Here is a 22,466-nt window from a genome sequence, read left to right on the forward strand (position 1 = left end):
ATAATTTTTTTAAATTTAAGTAATCTTATAAAATTGAAAGACAATTTATATACTCAGCTGCTCAGCTTTAGACTAGAAATTGTTTGAATCTCAATAAAATGTTTACCAAAATACTTGTTCGCTTTATTTAAGACAATAGAAAAACTAGGTCTCATGTATTCCTCATCAAAGTAGGACTTGAATGTGAAACTTTTCCAGGTGTTCTTTAATACAGTTGCACCATACAAAAACTATTAAATTACAATTAAGACCACCAGATCTTTATTCATATACAGTATGCAAATATCAATTTGTTCTTTAGTTTGAAATCACTCTCTTTTTCTGTATGTGGTTTGGAATAACATATTTATGCACTATTAACATAAAATGAAGGAATGTTTCCGTTCAAAGTACAGCAGTTCTTCACACGTTGAAAATAAAGCGTGATAATGAATAAACGTTGAAAGTTATAACTAGCAAAGACCTTTGGTGTCCTTGGTGTAATACAGTATATTAAAAACGAAATTGTTTGATAAAAACGGTACCCCCTGCCCCACAAAAAAATACAGAAAACAGGAACAATGTTTCCTTCTGAAAGACCAAGAAAAAAAACAGAGAATTTGGTAGAAACCAAGTAATTTCGAAATGAGTAAGACAAACAAGACAGTGTATTTTTTCACTTATCATTAGTCTAATGCCACATTTCATTTATAAAGTGATTATTAATAAATAAAAGTGAACCCATCAGATCCGACTCATGTCACAAACATAACTGAAACATAACCAGGACCAATGAGGTGAACTGGAGGTATCCAAAGGCAGTAAAAATACTCTTAGGCATTTAAGATATATTACAGTAACGGAGGTAAACAGATCATGCTGACTGTATTAATGATAATACATCGTTTTACAACAAACCACAATCTGTGTCCACGGACACAATTCTACCAAACTGTGATGAAGAAGTCATATTTTGTGAAACAGTGTTTAAACTTGTCTTACCAATGTAATGACATAATATAATGTCGTCCCCAATGTTTTATATGACCAAATATTCTTTTTTGAAAAACTGGCATAAATAAGATATTCCAAGAAATACAGAACAGTTCTTTTTCCATAAAAAAAAAAAAATTTAATCAGATCAGAAATTCTGAATTTCTAATCGTCATCTTACAAACAAGGTGATACCCCCTGAATAAGGCGGTATATAAATATAGCAAAATAAAAAAAAGTTTTCAAGGATTTTAAAGAAACATAAATTAACAGGTCTTTCTAAGCCCTCTAACTTATTTTAAAATGAGATCAGGAAAATGTTTGGGTGGTCTGTGTGTCTTTGTCTGGAAACATTCAGACATGAAGTAAAAACTGAAAAGTATATCACAAAAGCACAATCAGGCAAGACAAACATATTGTTAAATAAAACGTTTTTTTGTAGTGAATAATCATCTATGTACACCTGTACAAAAGTCTGTGCTGTGTAGTGTATGTTCACGTAGGCTAGGACATTGTGACAATGTCCTTGGATTTATCTAATTCTTTGTTGTTATCAGCAGGTGAAGTGGTTACAGTCTCTCTCGGTGGGTTAGGTCCATTGTTGGGTTGCACGGGGGCTTTGGGAGTAACATCTGCGCCACCTTCTGTTTCTTGTTCTTGCTGTGATGATGTTGCTGGAATGCACAGTCAAATTATTCATTGAGAGGGATAAACATATATGAGCATGAGTAATATTGACAGAGGGTAATGATGGCAGATTTTTAATATGTAGGTCTCTAGGTAACTATTCTTGTAGTAAAAAGGGTCATTTTATAGTGGTTTTAGTTATAGTTTGGTTATAGTTACGTGGGTGTCTAATCTCCACACTATATCTTACCAGACTGTGTACATGACTTCATGTGTTCAGGCCAGTGTGCTTGTTGGCAGGGGTAGTCACAGTAACTGGTGTTCCAGCAGCAGTAGAAAATGGCCTCCTTTCTGCAGTTTGCACACCATTGCTTCTTTTTCGTTTCATCCACAGCCTGCTGTTTCTCTACCTCCATCTGCTTCTTGACCTCCGTCACGATTCGCTCTCGCTCCTGCTCAAGACTCTGTCTCATCTCGGCCATGGTCAGCTCTTAAGATCACACACAGACGTTTGTTTCGTTTGTTGTTTATGCATGTTGTTTTTTTAGTTTCTACAGTAGACATGATGATTTTTATAACTCTAACCCTCACTATGCCATCCCTAAACCTAACCTCTGCATTTGTATTTGGTCCCCACCATGTATAGAAACCTGTACACACTCACACGTCTGGTCATGATGATAAGCTCTAAATCATAGCAATAGACAACAAATGTATATGAATAAATAAGTACCTAAATTGTGCTTCATCTCAGATAACTCTTGTTGATGTAGCCACTGCAATTTTTCAATTTCAATTCGCAACCGCTTGATCTGTAAGAGAGAGGAAAGTAAGCCATTCCGTTCAGGTGACCAGGTTGCTTAAATAATAGTGTTAATGGGTGTTCACATTATAACGATAACTATAAAAAGTAAGGTTTAAAAAAATCGTTCTTCATTTAGGAGGATAGGGGGTTCTCATCACAACACAGAGAACGATATCGTTTGGGTCACTTTCAGAGTGATTTTTTCCAGCCAGTGAACGATAAAACAGTCTCTGGCGGATCTCTAATGTTTGGCGATTGATGATCAGAATAAAAGAGATACTTCACCCAAAAATGAAAATTCGGTCATCATTTACTCACCTTCGAGTTGTTCCAAATCTGAATACATTTGTTTGTTCTGATGAAAAAAGAGAAAGATATTTGGAAGAATGTTTATAACCAGAGTTTGCCACCCATTGACTACCATAGTAGGAAAAAATACAAATGGTAGTCATAAGCCCTGAACGGTTTGCTGTCCTACATTATTCAAAATGTCTTCTTTTGTGTTCAACAGAACAAAATCATTTTTCCTACAATGGGAGTCAATGGGGGGCAAGATCTGTTTGGTAATAATCATTCTTCCAAATATATTTCTCTCTGTTCCTCAGAACAAAGAAATGTATAAAGATTTGGAACAACTAGAAGGTGAGTAAATGATGACAGAAATTTCATTTTGGGGTGAAGTATCCTCACTATGGAAAGTGGTGTGTTTACGGTGGCATATTCTATATTTGCTCTTGTATGCTTATTGCTCCCTGAACTCTTTGTAAGTCGCTTTGGATAAAAGCGTCTGCCAAATGACTAAAAATGTATATGTAATGCAGTATATCTGAGCAAGCTGGGAAAATATATGCTTTACATCCCAGACACGAGCGCACCGTCATCCTTCAGAGAGAGCATCCAGCCTTTGCTGTGCTTTACTGTCATATTTTAAAGAAAATACGTTCGGTTATGAAAACAACAGAATCACATGCAAGTCATGTACTTTCATTTAAATGAGTGGGAACACTGCACCGCGCAGGCTTAAAATGAACATAACGTTAATAACGATATTCGCTATTGTATGCTGGTATGGACGCAAGTATAGTTATAGTTAGTGTTATAATTTGAACGGCCCTTTATACTCTTCAATGATATGAGTACAAACCTCAGCTATAGTGTTGCCTGAAGTGTTCTTGGAAAGATCATTATATATCTCAGACATCGTCCCTTTAATTCCATCCATGATCTGTTCAGAGTTTCAAAACACTCAGTCAAGCATATCAACATTTATGAACCAAATGTTTTCAAGATTTGATTTCTTTCAGGAATATCTCACCTTGTTAGTGTACTTGGCGATGTCAGCTGCTACATCTGCAGATGTGGTGGGGATCTGGAAGTCTCCGGGTGTGGAGGTCGATGATGAAGAGCTAACAGTGGCTCCTGCTGTCACGGTGCCAGAAGCCGGCGTAGTGGTGACAAGAGTGACCGCGGATGAGGACGTGCTGTGTGCCGAGTCTTTCTGCTGCACGGCTGGATATACAAACACATCAAAGTTAACATGAGAAACATTGACATTTGAAATCTTTTCAATAAATCTTGTTACTAAATATTGATCTATTCATCTTCACGCATACCTTTAACAGCCTGTCTTGTCTGATATCTGGTGCTAGAAGAAGGCTGCTGTCCTGACGAGGACGAGGAGACCTGCGCTTGCTGCTGCGGCTGTTGGTTGTGCTGCACCTGCGTTAACACCTGCGCCTGCGTGGCCGGCTGCATTTGGCCCTGCTGCTGCCTTTGAACCTTTTGCATGTGCCACTTTTGCGAGGACGTCTGAAACTTGGTGGTGGGGTTCCACACCACGGCCTGCTGAACCACAGGCACAGTCTCTCTGGGTAGTAATGGACGTTGTTTCTTTATGGTACTGGTGGGGGTAGGTGAGGAACTCTGGGTGCTGGAGGTGGCATTGGAGAGGGTGGAGGTGGTCAGAGGGGTGTTGCCTGGAGCTGTTGTGAGGGGTAATATGTTCAGCGGGATCGGCACTGGGGACTGAGACAGGTCTTTAATGCTTGGGGTGGAGGACAAAACTGCCGGGTTCTGAGGCTGGGTAACAGCACTGGAAATAGGAGTGGATTTACCTGAAATGAAATAAAAATGATTGATATTTACTCAACATAGCGGCCCACGTGATCTAATGTTATGACTGTAGTCTTTTATGTGAGTGAACGTGATTTTAAAGATGTTTCAATGGAACTATTCTATAGAGCACAAAACGTGACATGCAAATAAAAAGTTACATATATTGTAGCCACGAATAATAATTAATTCCCACGATTTATTAAGATAAATCAGTTTTATTAATCTTACTGATTTTATAAAAACATACTTCATTTTTCTGAGCAGATTCCTCATCACAGTCCTCAATTGTTTTATGCTCATACGGCGCTCTGGAATACTTAATTCTGATTGGCCTGTCGCAACAATCCAAGTTCAGTTATGACCGCTCAAAATCCATAATGTTTAATTTTACACATAAATGAAATATAACTATGACTTTATACATGAGATTATATTTACAAATGATTAAACCAAGCTGCGTGTTCTTCTCATTTGAACTGCGTGACTCAAAACCCAAAGTAAACAGAAGGTCTACATTCGATACAAATGAGGTAATAAAATATTTCAAATTAATATTGTAATAGGCCTTATTTATCCCTTACGTACAATTTTTTGTCGCCTTTGTGTGAAACACATTTTCCTGTTTTATTTCATGGTTTTCTTTAGTGTTGCAGAGATGATTAGAGATGATGTATCCGTGCAGTCCAATATTTAAAAAAAAATTATTTCCACAATCAAATCATTAAGCTCGGTGGCATAACCAATGTGGATGGTAGCGCCAAAACGTTCCACCAAGTCACCAAACTTAGAATGGGAAAAGCTCTATTTGAATAAATTCCTGTTTGTTATCTAACTTTAATATTTTTGCAGGTTAAGAAACTGATGTAACAATATCAATTCAATATCGATTTGTTTTCACGTATTCACATAGATGTGTTTTTAATACATGCCTTAATTAGTTAAAAATGCTCATGAAAATCTATTTAATAAGGCAAAGTTCTTTATTGACCCTGGTAACTAAAGGCAGTCTCACCTTCAGCTTTTGAGCCTGCAGGCTCTTTGAGTGCGGTGACAGCAGTTGAATCTCTCCTGGTCCTCTTCCTCTCTTTCCCCGCCTGCTCTTCCCCCAGATCAATGACCAGCTCTCTCTCTGAATCTGAATCCATGTCCACATCCACAGGTGGCCCATCCTCCTCCAACGTCTTGGGTTTCTCTCTAGACTCAGGCGAAGCAGCCACTTTTATCTTCTCTGAAGGTTCTTTCTCTGATTCTGCTTTAGCTGTAGGGACGACAGGGTTTGTCGTCTGGGTGGGTTCTCCTTTGGTTGCCACGTTGGTTGTTGTGGTAGACTCTGTGCTGTTGTCTTTGTCCTCACCGTCCGCTGCTGAGGGTTTCGTCTTTTTTTTAAGGGACTCTTTCACGTTTTTCCCATCAGCCGCGTTTTTATTTTCTAGCTTGGTCTTGGATTTCTGTTCATCGTCGCTGGCGTATTCACTGTCGCTGGAGTCAGACTTGTCGGACTCCTCAGAGTCGCTGTGCTCTGCACCTTTATAAACATCCTCTGATATTTCATCTATACCTGTGAGACAAAAGAAACAGGCTAGTAAATGAAAATGTAATTCAGAATCAATCAATAAGTATTTGTTTGTAAATGAAGAGGCCTGTAAATAATGTAGAAGTATTTTACTTAAAAAAGTATTTTATTTAAAAAAGTATTTTATCTATCTCATTGGTAAGTGAAAACAGGAAAACCAAGGAACATTAGGCACCTTACACATACATCTCTTGCCATAAAAATGCCGTAAAGTAGCGTTTTATGTTTAGAGGTCAAATGACTCCGGCAATTTGCCAGCGTAAAGAGTTTTAACAATGCCGTAAAAGTTTTGTACTGATGTTATGTGTGAATAAAGCTATAACAATGCTTTGAGCACGTCTGCAGTAAAGATGCGCTCTCAAGTCAACGTTTTAGTGATGCATTCGTGTGAATTAATAGTAGAAATAAAAAAAGGGAATTGTAATTGTTGCATTATATTTAAATCAATATAGTGGATTAAAAGACATTAAGAAAGTGTATTCAATGACAATATGATGACCTCAAGTCTTTCAGGTGGCTCTGGTTCCCAATAACCCTGTCAAATTTGAATCTGAACCTTACCTAGCTGTGCTTTGCAGCTCTCTATGGTCTTGTCCAGGTTGAGCTGGAAGCGACTTCTGATCTGTCTCTTAGGGGAGGTGAGAGAGGGCTGCTGCTGGTTCTGCTGCTGAACGCTTTCACTCAGCTCCTTCAGGTCCATCTCTGCTTTACTGCGATCTAACAAAGAACACAAGCATCTCAGCCAAGAGTGTATATGTGTACAGCCTCATAAATGACGGTGGAGTTCCCAATCAGCTGAAGATCAGTTGTTAAGTGTATCTACGTATTTTTTATAAAAGGTCTCATCAAGTGCCACCAACATCACATTATTGTTTCTCAGATTTGTCCAGCAAAGAGAGCACCGCAAACCTGTGCCACTGGTTGAGCCAATGCTGCTACGACGGGTTGCTTAAACAAATAGATAAATATTTTTAATGGTGCTGCAAAGCAATAACTTTTACACTTTTGAGTGTATTTGATAAAACACCTTCCGGAATAAGGAAAAATGTAGGGAGAGGCTTGATTTTGTCCTTCGTGTTAGAAGCCTGGGCCACTGGACAGTCAGTTTACTCCCACCCCCAGGCCGAGAGATACGTCACACAGAGAAGGGGAAGTTAATATTTTTGATGAAAGATTATGATGTAAATGACTTTAAAAAAATAATGACCTGTATGGACAAATCATTTATGACAAACATTGCAATATTTCATAAAATTAGAATTTTGTTTTTATTGCATGGTTACTTTTAAGATCTATGAGATCAAACCTGAGTGACAAAATGGAGAGGTGATGAATATCTACCAAGGTTGAGGTTAAGGATGCTGCCGGTGGTGGGGGTCTTCTCCTGTTTAACAGGGGTGCTTGGAGCTGGAGAGTGGAATGGTTTAGGGCTTTCTAAGCTGCTGCCAGTAAGACCTGCTTTAGGAGGAGCGGGTGATGCTGTAAGAGAAACAAATTTGCGTATAAACTACACATTCACATTTTGGCAGATCATCATTTACTCACCCTCTAGTCATTTCAAACCTGTATGACTTTCTTTCTTCCACAGAACACAAATGTAGATATTTTGAAGAAAGTTGGTAACCGAACAGCACTGGTCCCCATTCACTTCTATTGTATGGACACAAAACCAATCATCGGATGCAATTGAATGGGGGCCAGTTAACAACATTCTTCAAAATATTTCTTTTTGTGTTCGGAAGAAAGAAAGTCATGGAGGTTTAAAATTACAAGAGGGTGAATAAATGATGACAGATGTTTTTTGGGTGAAACTGTATCATCAAACTGTGTTTTATATACCAGTACAATCCATTGACTCCTCCCCTGTGCTGTAATGGGGCAAAGCAGCTTTAGCATGGCTTTTTTCTGCAGTCTCTTGCTCTCCATCAGATCCTGTATGAGCAGAGGAATTAGTGCTCATTGGTGAACGAGGCATATCCGTTAATGAGATTCGCCTTCCAGTCCCGCTCCCTACAGTCCCACTGGACACCATGCTCTTGCCCACGAGCAATTTAGGAGATGCTGTTAAATCAAAGCTAAACTTGATCTTTTCTTGTTTCTCAGGTTTGACGCAGCCCGCACCAGGGTTTTCTGGGTCCAAAAGCATCTGGAACTGGTTGTCCGGTGTGTAAGGCGTGCGGAACGCAGCATAATTAAAGACAGCAAACTTTTTGCGGATGTTTTCGACATACACTTCCATCTCTTGCATGGCACTGTTGAAGATGCTCTTGGTCTTTTTGACAGAGAACGGGATTTCTTTAGACATGAGGTAGCAGTTGTTAATAGGAACCCAGGCCCTGAAAAAATAAACAAACAAGTAAAAATAAATACAAAATAGAACCGATGATTCATGATTCTGTATTTCTTAAAACTTACAGTGAACAAAAGGAAAATATTGATAAAATCATAATATTAAATAAATAATATAATCTATAATAAATACATCTATATTAAATATATAAATGCAATAATATATTTATATTAAATATATTAATATAATATGGATATATGAAAATATGATCTTCATTATATTATTCTTTTTAAAAGATAAATAATAATAAATATACAAATAGTCTTATGGTTTCAGAAGCCTTGGAATAAAACATATACAATACTGTATTACTATACTTATGGTGTTATTTATGTAATTTTATTTTTGCATAATTTTGCCTCATCCAACGCCATTCTCATCCACTTCATGAAAAAACGAGCAGTATAAATATTCTAACAATATGTGCTCTGCGAATAATGAAAATAAATATTAGAGAAAGAAATACAAGACACAAAAGTTCATACATGTTGTCACTTAGCCATTTCTCACCTGTCATGCTGCCCGAAGAATCGAGCATCCACTTGCCCATCTTTGTCTCGAAGAGCTTTAGCAGGCCAAAACGGAAACCCCTTCAGCTTGGCCCATACCAGAGGGTGGGGGTTGCTCTGATGCACACAAATTTTTCATGAACAGAGGGTTAACTCACACTTGTTACTATGTGAAGAAGGAATGTAGAAATGCCCCATCGTTTTTGTGAAGACACTCACACATGGTTCACAAAACCAGTTGTCTCTTTTCTGGCACGCGGAGAGATAGCACTCCGGACAGACTTCGATCTCATTCATCTGTTAGAAAACTGGTGTTAAACCAACTGGCACTACATTTTGTGTCACTTTATGTTCACTGTGTGATTTAATATTATACCGTACAGTACGTACTTCGTGTTCACAGATTTTTACAATAACTTTTGCTGTAGCTGTAAGTTTATGGTTGCCTAGGAGAACAAAAACAGCACATATTTAACAAAACAAAAACTCAGAAAAACAAATCTATTAAAATTGGAACAATTTATTGTACAACCAACCTCCGTTATAAATAATGCAGTTGTGCAAAATCCACTTCACATCAGCCAGGAACGCCTCGGTGGAGCCATACATTTTCTTTTTAATGTTCTGAATAGTAACAGAACACTTATGAAATGCTTTATAAAATGCCATACACTTTAAATTTCTATAATTTACAAATTAAAAATTTTAGGCATCATATGCTTCGCTCACCTTTTCTAAAGTGCAGAGATCCATAGGATTAAATATATACTCTGCATAATCTGGATGCTGATCCAGTGACACTGGCTTCTGAAAGGGCTCCGTCTAAACAGAACAAACACAGAGAGAGAAAATATCCTTTAGCATTAACAAATCTCTAAAGGTGTCTTTGCATAACTGTTAATGCCTCACTTTCCACATCTCCACTAACTACGAAGTTTGACATTTTCTGTCCAGTAATGCACTAAGAGGAGAGGGATGGGCCCAATAGCACCATTGAGAAGTTAAGGAAGCTTTTCAATGTTTGTAGAATATGTCCATGTCTACAACGATTATAAAGCAGATAAAAGACACTTTTTCATCATTCCTTGGGTGTTTTTTATAAATATAATGTCATTAGAATTACACTGCCACAAAGTGGAGATGACAAGTCTTTATACTGTGTTTGCTGAAGGGGAGACATGATACTTACACCTGGCTGTTTCATCTTCTGCAGAGCAAACTTCAGCAGGAAGGACAGCTGCTCCAGTGTGAGCATCGTCATCGCTTTACTCTGAGTCTCTATGCATTCGGCAACTGTTATTTTCTGAAAGAATAGAGAGAATCCTAAAGATGTATATGAGTACATAAAAACAAATAGACTTTTTCATTTTGTTTTGAAATAAGAGTTTGATGTTTTATGCTGATAAACATCACATTTACATTTATTCATTTAGCAACTTGCAAACAAGAGATTTTTGTCGACCTGTGTTATATATCAATATTTTTTCAGTTTTTATTTGTGTTGTAAATGTTTGTAGTTTCTCGTACCCAATCAAAACAGAGGTTATTTACATACACTAAGAGCCTCAAATGGCTGTTTAGCTGGTTTAGGTAGTCTGTATGAGAGAAAATTATTCCTATTTTGAGATTATCTTTGAAAACCGATAGATCGATGCAGTAAATAAAATTGTGGCGGCACATACGTTGAATCTCACTAGTTCTCAATGTGTTGTGTTGAAAGGCTGGTGCCAAGGTGTCCACACCAAAAGGGCACCCCATCCTGAGAAACACAGAACTTTATCCAATACAATGAACTCCCCACAGGGTTTGCATCTCCATCTCAGACGGCATACAACAATGAATGATGATTACCAACTCACACCTTTACATCTGTTCTCTTCTCCCCCTCTCGTCTTTCTCTCCATCTCTACACGGAGCACTTCGAAGCTCACCCATGAACTGGATTTGACAAATACCATATCTTTTATAAACAAAGAATGTTCATATGCATATTTTGTTTCATTTGAAATGTCTGGAACAATGGTCCAATTTCCACAGCAGCAGAGCAGATCATATCATAGGTTTGAGGGTTTAAAGATATTCTGCTCACTGTTGATGGTGTGTTTCATGTTAATGCCCATGTGTGGCCTGATCAGTTCCAATTTTACGATGTAAATTGATGTTGTGTGGAGGAAGGGTATTTTGGTCTGGGTATTCAAGGAAAGCTGGCAAAATGTTCAGGGGGCTTTTTACTAAGATGAACCCCATAGTGTTCTCTGTGCCTTTAGCCTTTTTCTACTATCAAGTATGCATCTAAGAGTCGTAGACTAATCTTTGAGTATTCGTTCTGCATTATTCTGAACCTTTAATCACGTTCTTATATTATGATTTCGGTATAAGAACATCAGTTACATCCTTGTTACCGCAAATCCCCGTTCAGGTTAGTGATGGACTAGAATCCTGTCTAGGTGGCAAGACACACCAGCTGAGAATTTTTGAGATCCGGCTAACAACTTGGCATTAGTTAAGTGTACTTAGAGCGTGGAGGCTAATAATGTGAATTTCGAAAAACTGAAACAACTAACTATAGTTAGAACAACTAAAAAATAAATGTTAACAAAAAATGTTGTCTAAATAGGGTAAGCCTCAACCTCTGGTTATTGTAATATTATTCTATTTAAGTGTAACTTACATTGGAAACTATGGCATGATTATGTAAAGCTGCCACTAGAGAGGCTAAGATGGGTCTATTTATCTCTGTGGAGTGGTCCTGGCCTCTGGTTAGTAATACTTATTACTCTAATTAAAATTTCATGGTCTAGACTAAAAAAGATACGTTTAGCAGTGAGTTGCAGGGGCAGCCACCTAAATGCTACTGGTCTCTTACCTCTGGCAATGACCAAGACTGACGAGTTTGTGACCGTGAGATCCGCGTATAAACGGCCGGCGCGAGACTCTAAGTGACATGAGAATCGGATGAGTAAATATAGTTTAGAGTAAAGCAGGAAAATCAAACATGTATCCAAATTGCATGATTATTATCACGTATAATAATCAAATACAAATAAAAGCATTCAACAAGGTTTCCCATTTATCTTTTGAAGTAAGATGAAATTACGCAATGTTAAAATAATGTTACAATAGTAACCCAGTGCGCTGGAAAGACAGAACGCCACTTGGCCATTGGGTGGTTGGTGGTTCTTCTTCTCTCACATTTTTCACCACCTACAGTGTTCATTTGCGTTTTGTCGCAGATATACAGGAACCAATGAGATTCGACGTTATCAACGTGCCACCATATTTTAATTTACTGTGTTGATTTGTCTGTTTCCATGGATGTTTTGATTGCCAAATGACTTCAAAAATATTAAACATTCAGTTACAACGTATTCATATGGATGTTTCCTTAACATTTAACTTTAAACTATTGTAACATAGTTATATAAATATAGTTTTTACAAAACATGGATTTTCCTGACAGAAAAGCATTTCCTTTTCACATGCATTCAATATACAAAAAAAAATATTAGGGCCAGATTTACTAAACAGTGGAAAATATAATTAATATAACAATTTAAAAAGGCGCAGTTGGGAGTGGACATTTCTGCATGTGATTTACTAACAAGGCACAATATCTCATTCCCATACTGACCAACGCAATATACCAAAAGCAGCACATAATAAGTTGTAACGTTTATGGTATCCTATTAGTCTAAAATAAAGAGAATGCTTATGCTGATTTATCACGTTTAATACAATTATTCTAAATATTTAAAATAAAACACCACTGTTTATCTCATTCATTTAATCTGCAAATCCTTGACAAGTAAAAAACAACTGACAAGAACAAACCTGTGTGTATAATCACACATTCGTGGCATTAACGGTCAGTGTCCTCCATCTGATTCCGATCATCTCATGTTTTATCATGGAAAATAGAGAATGAGCGAGTGTACATCGGATGTGTACGCTCAGAGTGCATTGTGGGTAAACAAAGTGAACGAATGTAGGGAATGAAGTAGTTCATTCAGGTTTCGGACACCACTACAAAATGGCGGACACCCAATATAGTGCACTATATAGGAGATAGGCAGCAGTTTCAGACACAGCTTTAGTAAATCCTGTTGCATGATTCATTTACAGTAAATATTCTCCTCCCATAAAGTTTGCGTCTGAAGAAGAAACGAATGCACATGCAAAAAGGTCAGTTGCAAAAACACCTTTGTTCCACACATTTTCAGCGCTAATTTTCACTGCGTGTCTTTAGTAAAAAGTTTAAAACAGTAATTTTCTATGCCAAAAAAGGTGTTTGCGCTGCCGCAAGCTGTTTGTAAATCTGGCCCTAAAAAACAAAGATGATTATTTATTTTTTTTGCTGTCTTGTCATGTCATAAGTACCTCACATTCAGGACAGAACCAGTCTCCTTCAGGCTCTGCGGCCAGTTTGAGGCACTTAGCGTGGTAGACACGTGGGCAGAGCTCACAGCAGAGCACCTGGCCCTCGCGGTGGCACACCCAGCAGTAGAAGTCATTCCGCCCGTCCTGCGGTACAACATCAACAGGGTCTGTGGTGAGTGCGGGCTGCTTCGCATAGTAAAAGGGACCATGTCTTAGTTCTGACTAGAATGCGGGCGAGAGAAACAGAGGGTCGGGTTTTCAAAACACAGGTATTAAAGTTAACAGGACAAAACAAGCTGGCACAAAGGTTATCATACAGGAAGTGGCATGGAAAGACGCAGACAGGTGAACGTTGAATTAGTGACACTTCCGTCTGAAACTGCCTTGACAGAGGTGAAAACAGGATGCAGACGGGTCTAACAAATCATCTTGTCTACATTAACATGAACCATTGTCTGTCTGTCTGGCATTCGTTTTGGCTTACGATTCCGAACTCCAATAAACAAGTTTTTCATATTGACCATGTTGAATGATCTCTTTTCCGAAAATAACCTTAAAATAACACTAGCGCCACCATGCATCTGATCTTGACAAAAAATGGCCTTAGTGGATCTATATTGGTTGATGAAGGTAATGAAAATTACCATTAAATCTAGCAACGTACCACTATGTAGAAGCCACCCAAAAGACAAGAACAGACACACTGTTAGTGAATGAATGAAGTGTAAGTGAGGCTTGCTGGAAAGGAACATGGGTTTGTATGGGGAGAGAAAGTTGCACCTGATCTTTGCTGTTATTGACGGCTCCAGGTTTCTTTTTCTTCTTGGCAGGACAAGAGGAAGATTCGGATGGGGAGTGTCCATTAGAGGAGTGAGGAGGGCTGGAAACCTTGCGCTTCGAGGCAGTCCGTTCTACTGACCCTTGATCAGAGACTGCAAAATAATACCACAAATAAAACACATAAACACAGAGCAAAGACATTATTAATTTGTATTTAAATATATGTATGTTTGTGTGTGTTTGTGTGTTTTATGTGTGTGTGTGTGTGTGTGTGTGTGTGTGTGTGTGTGTGTGTGTGTGTGTGTGTGTGTGTGTGTGTGTGTGTGTGTGTGGCAACTCTAACATAAATACGTTTTTTAATTCAATTAGTGAGCAAGTAGATAAATAAGAAAAAAAATTTGTGTTCTAAACCAATTCCCAACTGTAAACATATCAAAATGATTTAGAAGTTGAGCGGTCGTATAAATTTTGCCAGTTTGTCTTGTGGAGTATATGTAAACTTCTATTATGTGAAGTAGTATATTCAGGACAGTACTAAATTAAATTCGCCAAGGGGTATAAGTCAGACAACACTGATTGCTGTTTACATGAATTGCCTGTTACAGTTTATATTTGTAGTGGGATTTGGCTGCAGGGGCGGGCGGAATGACCAAAAATCTAATTCATGGAATGAGTCATTTTATTTCAGTGTAACGATTTATTTCACGTTCACAATCTTCATTAAAATTCTATATCTTATACCAAATTTAGCTTAGATTCATTTATTTTATTATGGTTCATTTGAATGCTCACCATAGTTATAATGTAGGCAGGTTATGAAAATGTACTAAAGATATCAAATTAAGTTTTGATAATGAGATCTATTATTTATTTATATTTATCTATATCATATGTATACAATACGAAGATAGACAACATGTATAACAATGATGTATGAATATATGCACAAACATGTGTGACTGGTGATATAAACTGGTGTTCATGGGGTCTGTACTGTAGGGCTTCATCGCTCTTCACTCTCTATTAAATGCACACTTTTAGTGTGTTGCTCTCTGTCTTCAGGTTTGTTTATTTTCGCACTTGCCTTTGTACTGCAAGTCTCTGGTGACTCCACACGCGTCTCCCAAAACAGGGGTTTGTGGCGTGTCACGTCAAAGCGCTCACACAGCGAGTGTTTTACCGGATTTCGACTCCCTGTGAGATTTTTGACTCCCCTATTTCTGATTGGTTCATTCACTTAGGATGCTGCTTTGTGGTTGGTCCCTATCTCTAAAGCCCAACCCCACATCTAATCCTAACCCTAACCTTCGTAGGGAAAACAGGGGAGTCATAATCTCACGGGGAGTTCAATTTTGAAACGACACCGGACTGGAGTGAATTACGAAACTACAGACTGAAAGAAGGTCAAAAGTATGGGTGCATCAATTCACAATTTTCACACAATCAAAGGCAGAGAATGAACTAACGAACAGACAAGGCTCAAATACAGAGGGGAACATAATTAGGCTGAACAGAAATAGTTGTGGGACCAATTAACTAATAAAGAACACAGAAGACAAAACCACAACATAAAACCAAAATGGACTTAAATTGTGACAATACAACCTACTCCAGAGCGGCGTGTCCTCGTGCCGACAAGGTCCAACAGAGAAGGGTGAGGGCTCAGGAGGGAGACGAAGGGCATGGCAAGGGGCAGGTAAAAAGGATAGGTAGCAGTCAGTGGTGCCAGGGTGGTCAGGACGGGGGGAGGAGCCAGGGGAGGGCCCGGAGCCTGTTGATGGTCCAGAGACCAGCCAAGATGACAGTCTATAAGGGACTCACCAGGACCGTGGGGATCCGGAAGACCAGGGTGGAGCCAGAGCAACCGAGGGAAGGAAGAGCCTGACAGAGCCATAGGGAAAGAGTGACGAGGCGTAGCCGGAGGTTTGGAGTCCTGAGGCGGCAAATGGTCGACAACTGACCAAGGTGGGGCCATAGGGATGAGGGTGCCTGGTGAAGCGGGCCACGGTGGAGGCAGGAAGGAGGCAGGAGCCAAGGTGTAGCCGGTCTGTCAGAGGGCCGAGGTGGAGTCCGGGTCTCGGAGGCTGGAGGCGGAGACATGGGATACTCAACCCCTGAGGTAGCTGGCGGCTGGAGATCAAGAAGCTAATGCAACCCAATGGCGTTGGTGTGCAGGGGGTGAGCTGTGGGGTCTCCGGATGCAAGCACACCCAGGGAAGACAGATTGGCTGACGACAACAAAGGAGCCGGGAGAGGGAGGCTCGGTGAGACCTTCTTGGAGGCTGAAGAGGAGGCGCTGGCTGATGAAGAGCTGGACGGGACCAGCGGTGACTCGGAAGAGCTGGACGGGACCAGCGGTGACTCGGAAGAGCTGGACGGGACCAGCGGTGACTCGGAAGAGCTGGACGGGACCAGCGGTGACTCGGAAGAGCTGGACGGGATCAGCGGTGACTCGGAAGAGCTGGACGGGACCAGCGGTGACTCGGAAGAGCTGGACGGGACCAGCTGTGACTCGGAAGAGCTGGACGGGACCAGCGGTGACTCGGAAGAGCTGGACGGGACCAGCGGTGACTCGGAAGAGCTGGACGGGACCAGCGGTGACTCGAAAGAGCTGGACGGGACCAGCGGGGAAGAGCTGGACGGGACCAGCGGGGACTCGGAAGGGCTGGACGGGACCAGCGGGGACTGGGAGGGCTGGACGGGACCAGCGGGGACTCGTAAGGGCTGGACGGGACCAGCGGGGACTCGGAAGGGCTGGACGGGAACAGCGGGGACTCGGAAGGGCTGGACGGGACCTGCGGGGACTCGAAAGCGGACTTCCCTCAAAGCCATTGATCTCCCCCAAGACTCCCACAAGGAGTCATGGCATAGCCGGCTTACACACCTGGTCAGACCTGTCTTCAGGCTCAGGCTCCTGGGCGATGATGGGCTCAGTTGCGTGCTGGCGCTTGTGTCATGGTGGGCACAGGCTCTCCATCTCTGGTGTTCTCTGGCAGATGCTCTGTGCAGCAGGGTAATGTCTGGTTGGTCTCTGGGGCCAGAGATGTCCTCAGCGGGGCAAACCGAAAAAAATAGTAATTTACTCTCCGGCACCCACTCCATTAAAACGGTGTATTCCTCGCAGGGACCGTTCGCTGGTAGGCGTGCCTTACACCACTCTCTCAGGCTGTCAGGGAAGCGAGCAGTGAGGGAAGTCAGATCTAAAATGTCCCTGGTGTGGTCCTCCAGTAAACGGAAAGCCATCCGGGAGCAGGCAAATAGACGTAAAAATATATATAAAAAAGAAAGGAAACTACCACTTTAAACATCTGTAACAGGATTTGACTGTAATGAAGCATTCTGAACATAACCAAATGTAACACAATGTACAAAGGAACAGACAAGGCTTAAATACAGAGGGGAACATAATTAGGCTGAATAGAAAAAGGTGTGGGACTAATAAACTAATAATGAACACAGGCAATGAACTCAGAATACAAAAACAAAACCACAATAACAAAAACAAAACTAGTGAAACTATGAGAATATTATTGTGTAAATATAATAAATTACCTTAAAATTTGGTCTTTAAAAATACTTTTCAGATGTAACTGTAGTTTGATTACCACCCACTTAAAAAGTAACTGTAATGAAATACAGTTTCTCAAATGTTGTGTTCTAAATACGTAACTAAGTATGTTACTCCTTAGCCCTGGCAATACATCAATCAAATTGACTTATGTCACAGAATTTAGGAATCTCACCCTTGGATCGTGTTGCGATTTCCATCCCTTCAATTGCATCTGACTCCGCCTTCACTTCTCCTTCAGCCAAACTGCAAACAAGAAATCAATGCTGAATGTACTTAAATGGATTTAATGGTGTGAAACAGTCACCTGTATCTCTGATGTAATTATTTCAAGTGAAAATTTATTTGAGGATTGAATCAGTTAATGAACATTTAATTCAACAAATGAATAAATGAAAACTCTATGTTCTGCTAACCTACTGTTTACAAAGGTAAAAATGCACTTATTTACTATTTTAAATAATCTGGTGGTTATTTCAGCATTGAATGCAATAGATGGCCATTTCACACACTGAAAGAGCACTAGGATGTCATATCTATAAAAACAATAGACACTACAAATCGACTTATATCCTTGTGGCCTTTTTTAATAATGACTAAAACACATCACATTTGACACATTAAAAGTCCAGTTTCGGGGGACCTATTGAAATAAATGCAATATAATATGACATATAAATATGTCTTCAGAGGTGTCTTCATCCTTTTTCAGCCACCGTACTGCTTTGAATATGAAGGGTGGAGTGAGGCATTGGTTGCAATTCACAACCTCAAAACTAGATGCTGCTAAATTCCATACACTGGACCGATGATTGTTACTCTTAAGATACAACAGTTATTCCAAACTTCAAAATTTCAGATGACTATTTATTCTAAACCGACATTTAATGAAAATGCAATGTATCTCCTGACACAAAAATATTTCAAAGTTCCTTTCTGGAAATAAACTATACAACGTGCCTGTCTATCCTCAAATGAAAAACAAACCTGGCAACAAACCTGGCAACATAACACTGGCAGAGGCAGCAAAGACAAAACTGTCCTGTTTCAAATTCCTACAAACACTAAAAACACTGATGACCCATAACTGTTCAGATTTTGTTAGCCTGCCATTGTCAGTTTGTGCTGAAAAGCAGTGTTAAACCTCCCAAAAATGTTTATTCCTTATATAGGTTTGGGACCTACTATGCCATTCAACATTTCGTAATGCACTCATTCTGCAGGAATCATTTTTGAAAATGATTCTTAAATACCATCCAGTAGTCAGCAGAGAGAAGCAGCATTTCTCGTTCCTGATGCCCGGGCCACTACCACACAAACATGCCCGCCATTGCACACCTCACCAAAGAACAGAGCTTATCGTCCACCAGTCAACCTGACCACAGAGAAAATCACAACATTACTGACACCATTCTTGTGAATTTTCTTTCAGCCAAACACACCTTTCCTCATAAAGCCTGAAAATGAAATCCCTGATAAACCAGAAATATCTTTGCATTTCCCATCAGGTTTTTCTCTGTCGTCCACCCCCAACCTTCAAAGATAGGTGGGGAGGGGGTGTGTGACAGCATGCACAAGGCAAACATCTGTACAGACTGAGCATTTGCCATGTTGGCCTCCTCACGTCCAACCTACATGCACCATCCACTCCCCACACAGCAGCATCCAGCTCCACTGACATAATCAATAACCCAAAAGCATCTGTCAAAAACAGCAAAATACAACCATACATAGCACACACAACCTCAATATATAATCTTCCGCACAATCACGTCAACACTGTATGATTCTCCACATAAAAACTGACACAGCATAACAACAGCATACCTTCTTCTTTACAGGCACAGTACAGATTCTTCTTTTAAATCTTTTTTTCAGATATAAAGGCAGTGAGGGATGAGACAAAGATGGGTGCAGAATTTTCCAGAAGGGCCTTGCTCTCCCTGCTGCTCTCAGAGCGATTGTCAATCTTTAACCTCGGCTGTGTACTGCCGATTGGTTTGAGAGCCACACGGAGGCGCGTGATTGGGCAGCTGGGGCTGTGTGGTTCTCTCCGCTTCCCTCTCTCTGCTGCAATGCAGGGAGGGCTGCTCTGCCATGCACCAGGAAAATGCTCAGAAATCCCTCATATATATCCCTTCTACTGGAAAACTACCCGGCTCCTATATGTGAATAAGCACCGGATTTCGGACAAACATGTCGGGTGGCTTTTTTCGTCTTCCTCCCCTCAGGCACTGGTGGCTAGTAGAGATCATTTTGATCGTGTTCCCTCCCTGTCGTGTTAAGTAAGAATCTAAGAGAGCTTTGACAAATGAGTGACTTGCAGGAATGCAGTAAAGGTCTTATAAGCACCAGGAGACAAAGAAAAGGCTGGAAAATGTAATTGGAGTCGGAGTAAATTGCTGATCTTGGGAATACTCCGCATGCGATCCCATTTAGCCGTCAGCCGCCTGCCAAAAGGGACCTCATGCATCAACAAATGTTTTTTTCAATTTACACAGACATGCTGTAGTAATAACAACATGTCATTTTCTGCTACTGTAACTAAAAGTATTATGGGTGATGATGATGAATGTCTAATGTTTTCCTGTTCTTTATCTCTCTTCATATAAGCTTGACTAGATCAAGAATAAAGGGACAGTTCACTGAGAAACATCAATTCAGTCATTATTTGAACATGTATGGTTTTCCTCTGCAGAACACAAAGAAGATATTTGGAAGAATGTTGGTAACCTAACAACATTGCCCACCATTGACTTCAGATGTGTGGACACATAACCAGAGACATTAATATCTACTTCGTTCTCCACAGAAGAAAGAGTTGTATGCTTCGACATGAGGGTCGACAGAATGTTTATTTTTGGGTGAACAGTCCCTTTAAATGTCAGTAAATCAGAAGTAAAATCATACTGTTAAGCAGCCTTATGTAAACAAACAATGAGGCTCAAGACAGTTTAGCCAAGATAACATGTTTGATTTGTGTCAAACACAAATTAAGAAATACTGGAAGCTAAGGTTAAAAACCCAAATTAACACCTTGGATTAACATTTTGGTTTCGTCAGAAACAGTAGTCTACAGTCCTGTGGTCTGACCTCAGACTTCTACTATATTAATTCAAGTACCGGCCAAAATAATATAGGCAATCCTTGCTATAAATATACATTAAACAGGCAAACATTTTTAAGTAACAGCCTTTGTGGTTCCAAAGCTGAAACCGGAAATGGCCAACTCATACCAAAACTGAGTTTTGATAAAATGAGTTCCTGTCTTTACAACCTATGTATACAAACAGAAGCCTATATTTACTATGAAAGATAAACCTAATTTACAATATCTGTTTAAAGTCGGGAACTTCTTTCTGCACCTCCAATAAATCTGTCAGCAGACGTTTCTGTGTGCTGTTGTGAATCAGGCCTAAATCCTTAGCAAACTGGACAGTCAGTATGTTCGGCCATTGAAAAGTATTCTTTAAAAATGAAACATGAGCTGCATCTCAAACTCTCTCAATCTGCACGCGAGCTTCCTCTTACAAACTGTCTGCTCCTCTGGGCCTTCCATTTTGAGAGGCCCGGCCTGTGACACAACCTGACACGACTGTGCTCTTTCTTTACCTCTAACCAGAGAGAGACAGAGAAGCCATTTCGGACATTGTGTAAGCACAGGTCAGCCATGTGATCCTGAAAGACAAACTGAACAAGAGTAAGTGTGATTTCCCAGCTCTGTGCCTGTCAGGATCCAGATCTACAGTGTGGGGACAGGTTTACCACCTTCTCTAATCCAATACATTTCTGCATGACATAATATAAATGTTCAACATTAACAGGAAGTGCAAAAAGCAAAGAAGCAATGAAAAAGCAGGCTTACCTCTGTGGATGCATGGCTTAAAACACAGTGTCAATGCTTATTAAAACATGGAGGACTGCCCTCAGCCCTCCCTCTCTATACAGACAGAGCACTCTCAGCTCTCCAAGCCAGCCAAGCCAACATTCTGATAAAAGCTATAAAAGCAGTGCAATGATTGGCCGGGGCTCAGAACCAGAATGGAAGGCAGCTTCTGATTGGTTGAAACGTTTCCTGAGTAAACGTCTTTTGTTCAGCTCAGGCAGGCTGTGGCTGGATTGTGGACTGAAAATGGAGCTAGGCCTCGATCGTACAGACTAACGCATACCAGAAATAATCTAAACTCTACAAGCCGCCGTCTTGCTGTGCATTTTATACACTATATTAAAAAATGAATGATATAAAAGGTAGAGGATGAAATGTGTGTCACAATACATGCATGAGGCCCAGAGTCTCTCCCTGAAGTGAAATCCAACAGAGGTGAAGAACGCCAAGAACACGTCCTTCAGCTTTAAAGCATATCTAAGGAAACACATTGTCTGCAGTCTAATCTCTGGGAATTTGTGAATCATTCACTAGCTGAGAATCATTCACTACTTACCAGACAAAAATCATTTTCCTTTCTATAATATTCTCATAATAAAAACTATATTCACAAAGGGTATTGAGATATTTAACTTGAACCAGAACCAGTAACTCACTAAGCTCCCTGTTGCAAAAAAGTAAAACTACTCAATATGTTACAAAGCTTACGGGGTTTATATTAGACCATTCTAGTCAGACAGGTTCTGAAGCACCCTCCTGCAATTCAACTGGCAAAACACACACCATTCCTTTAACTGATTTTGTCTTATAATTAAAGACATTATCTTCAGACGACCTAATCCATACTTACTAAACCACAAAGGCTGAGCATTACGTGACACTACATAGTAGACTACATGAAGTA

At 40.0% G+C, this 22,466-nt stretch overlaps 1 protein-coding gene across 2 annotated transcripts; it reads right to left on the reverse strand.

Annotated features, from left to right (window-relative positions):
- Positions 1-187: 187 nt before the first annotated feature.
- Positions 188-21,645, reverse strand: zmynd8 (zinc finger, MYND-type containing 8). Of its 2 annotated transcripts, XM_079482595.1 has the most exons (21): positions 21,542-21,645; positions 17,852-17,922; positions 14,109-14,260; positions 13,329-13,550; positions 11,818-11,886; positions 10,141-10,254; positions 9,681-9,773; positions 9,488-9,575; positions 9,342-9,397; positions 9,171-9,248; positions 8,953-9,068; positions 7,932-8,428; positions 7,434-7,571; positions 6,654-6,809; positions 5,532-6,077; positions 4,018-4,518; positions 3,720-3,913; positions 3,549-3,629; positions 2,333-2,411; positions 1,850-2,089; positions 188-1,646 (listed from the first exon to the last, which is right to left on the reverse strand). In XM_079482595.1, the coding sequence occupies exons 1-21, from the start codon at positions 21,553-21,555 to the stop codon at positions 1,477-1,479; spliced, it is 3,675 nt and encodes a 1,224-aa protein (XP_079338721.1). In that variant the 5' UTR covers positions 21,556-21,645; the 3' UTR covers positions 188-1,476. The 2 variants fall into 2 exon arrangements, with proteins under 2 accessions (XP_079338721.1, XP_079338722.1); XM_079482596.1 differs by lacking the exon at positions 11,818-11,886.
- Positions 21,646-22,466: the final 821 nt, after the last annotated feature.

This window comes from Barbatula barbatula (assembly GCF_947034865.1).
Source record: "Barbatula barbatula genome assembly, chromosome: 20".
Lineage (NCBI taxonomy): Eukaryota > Metazoa > Chordata > Actinopteri > Cypriniformes > Nemacheilidae > Barbatula > Barbatula barbatula.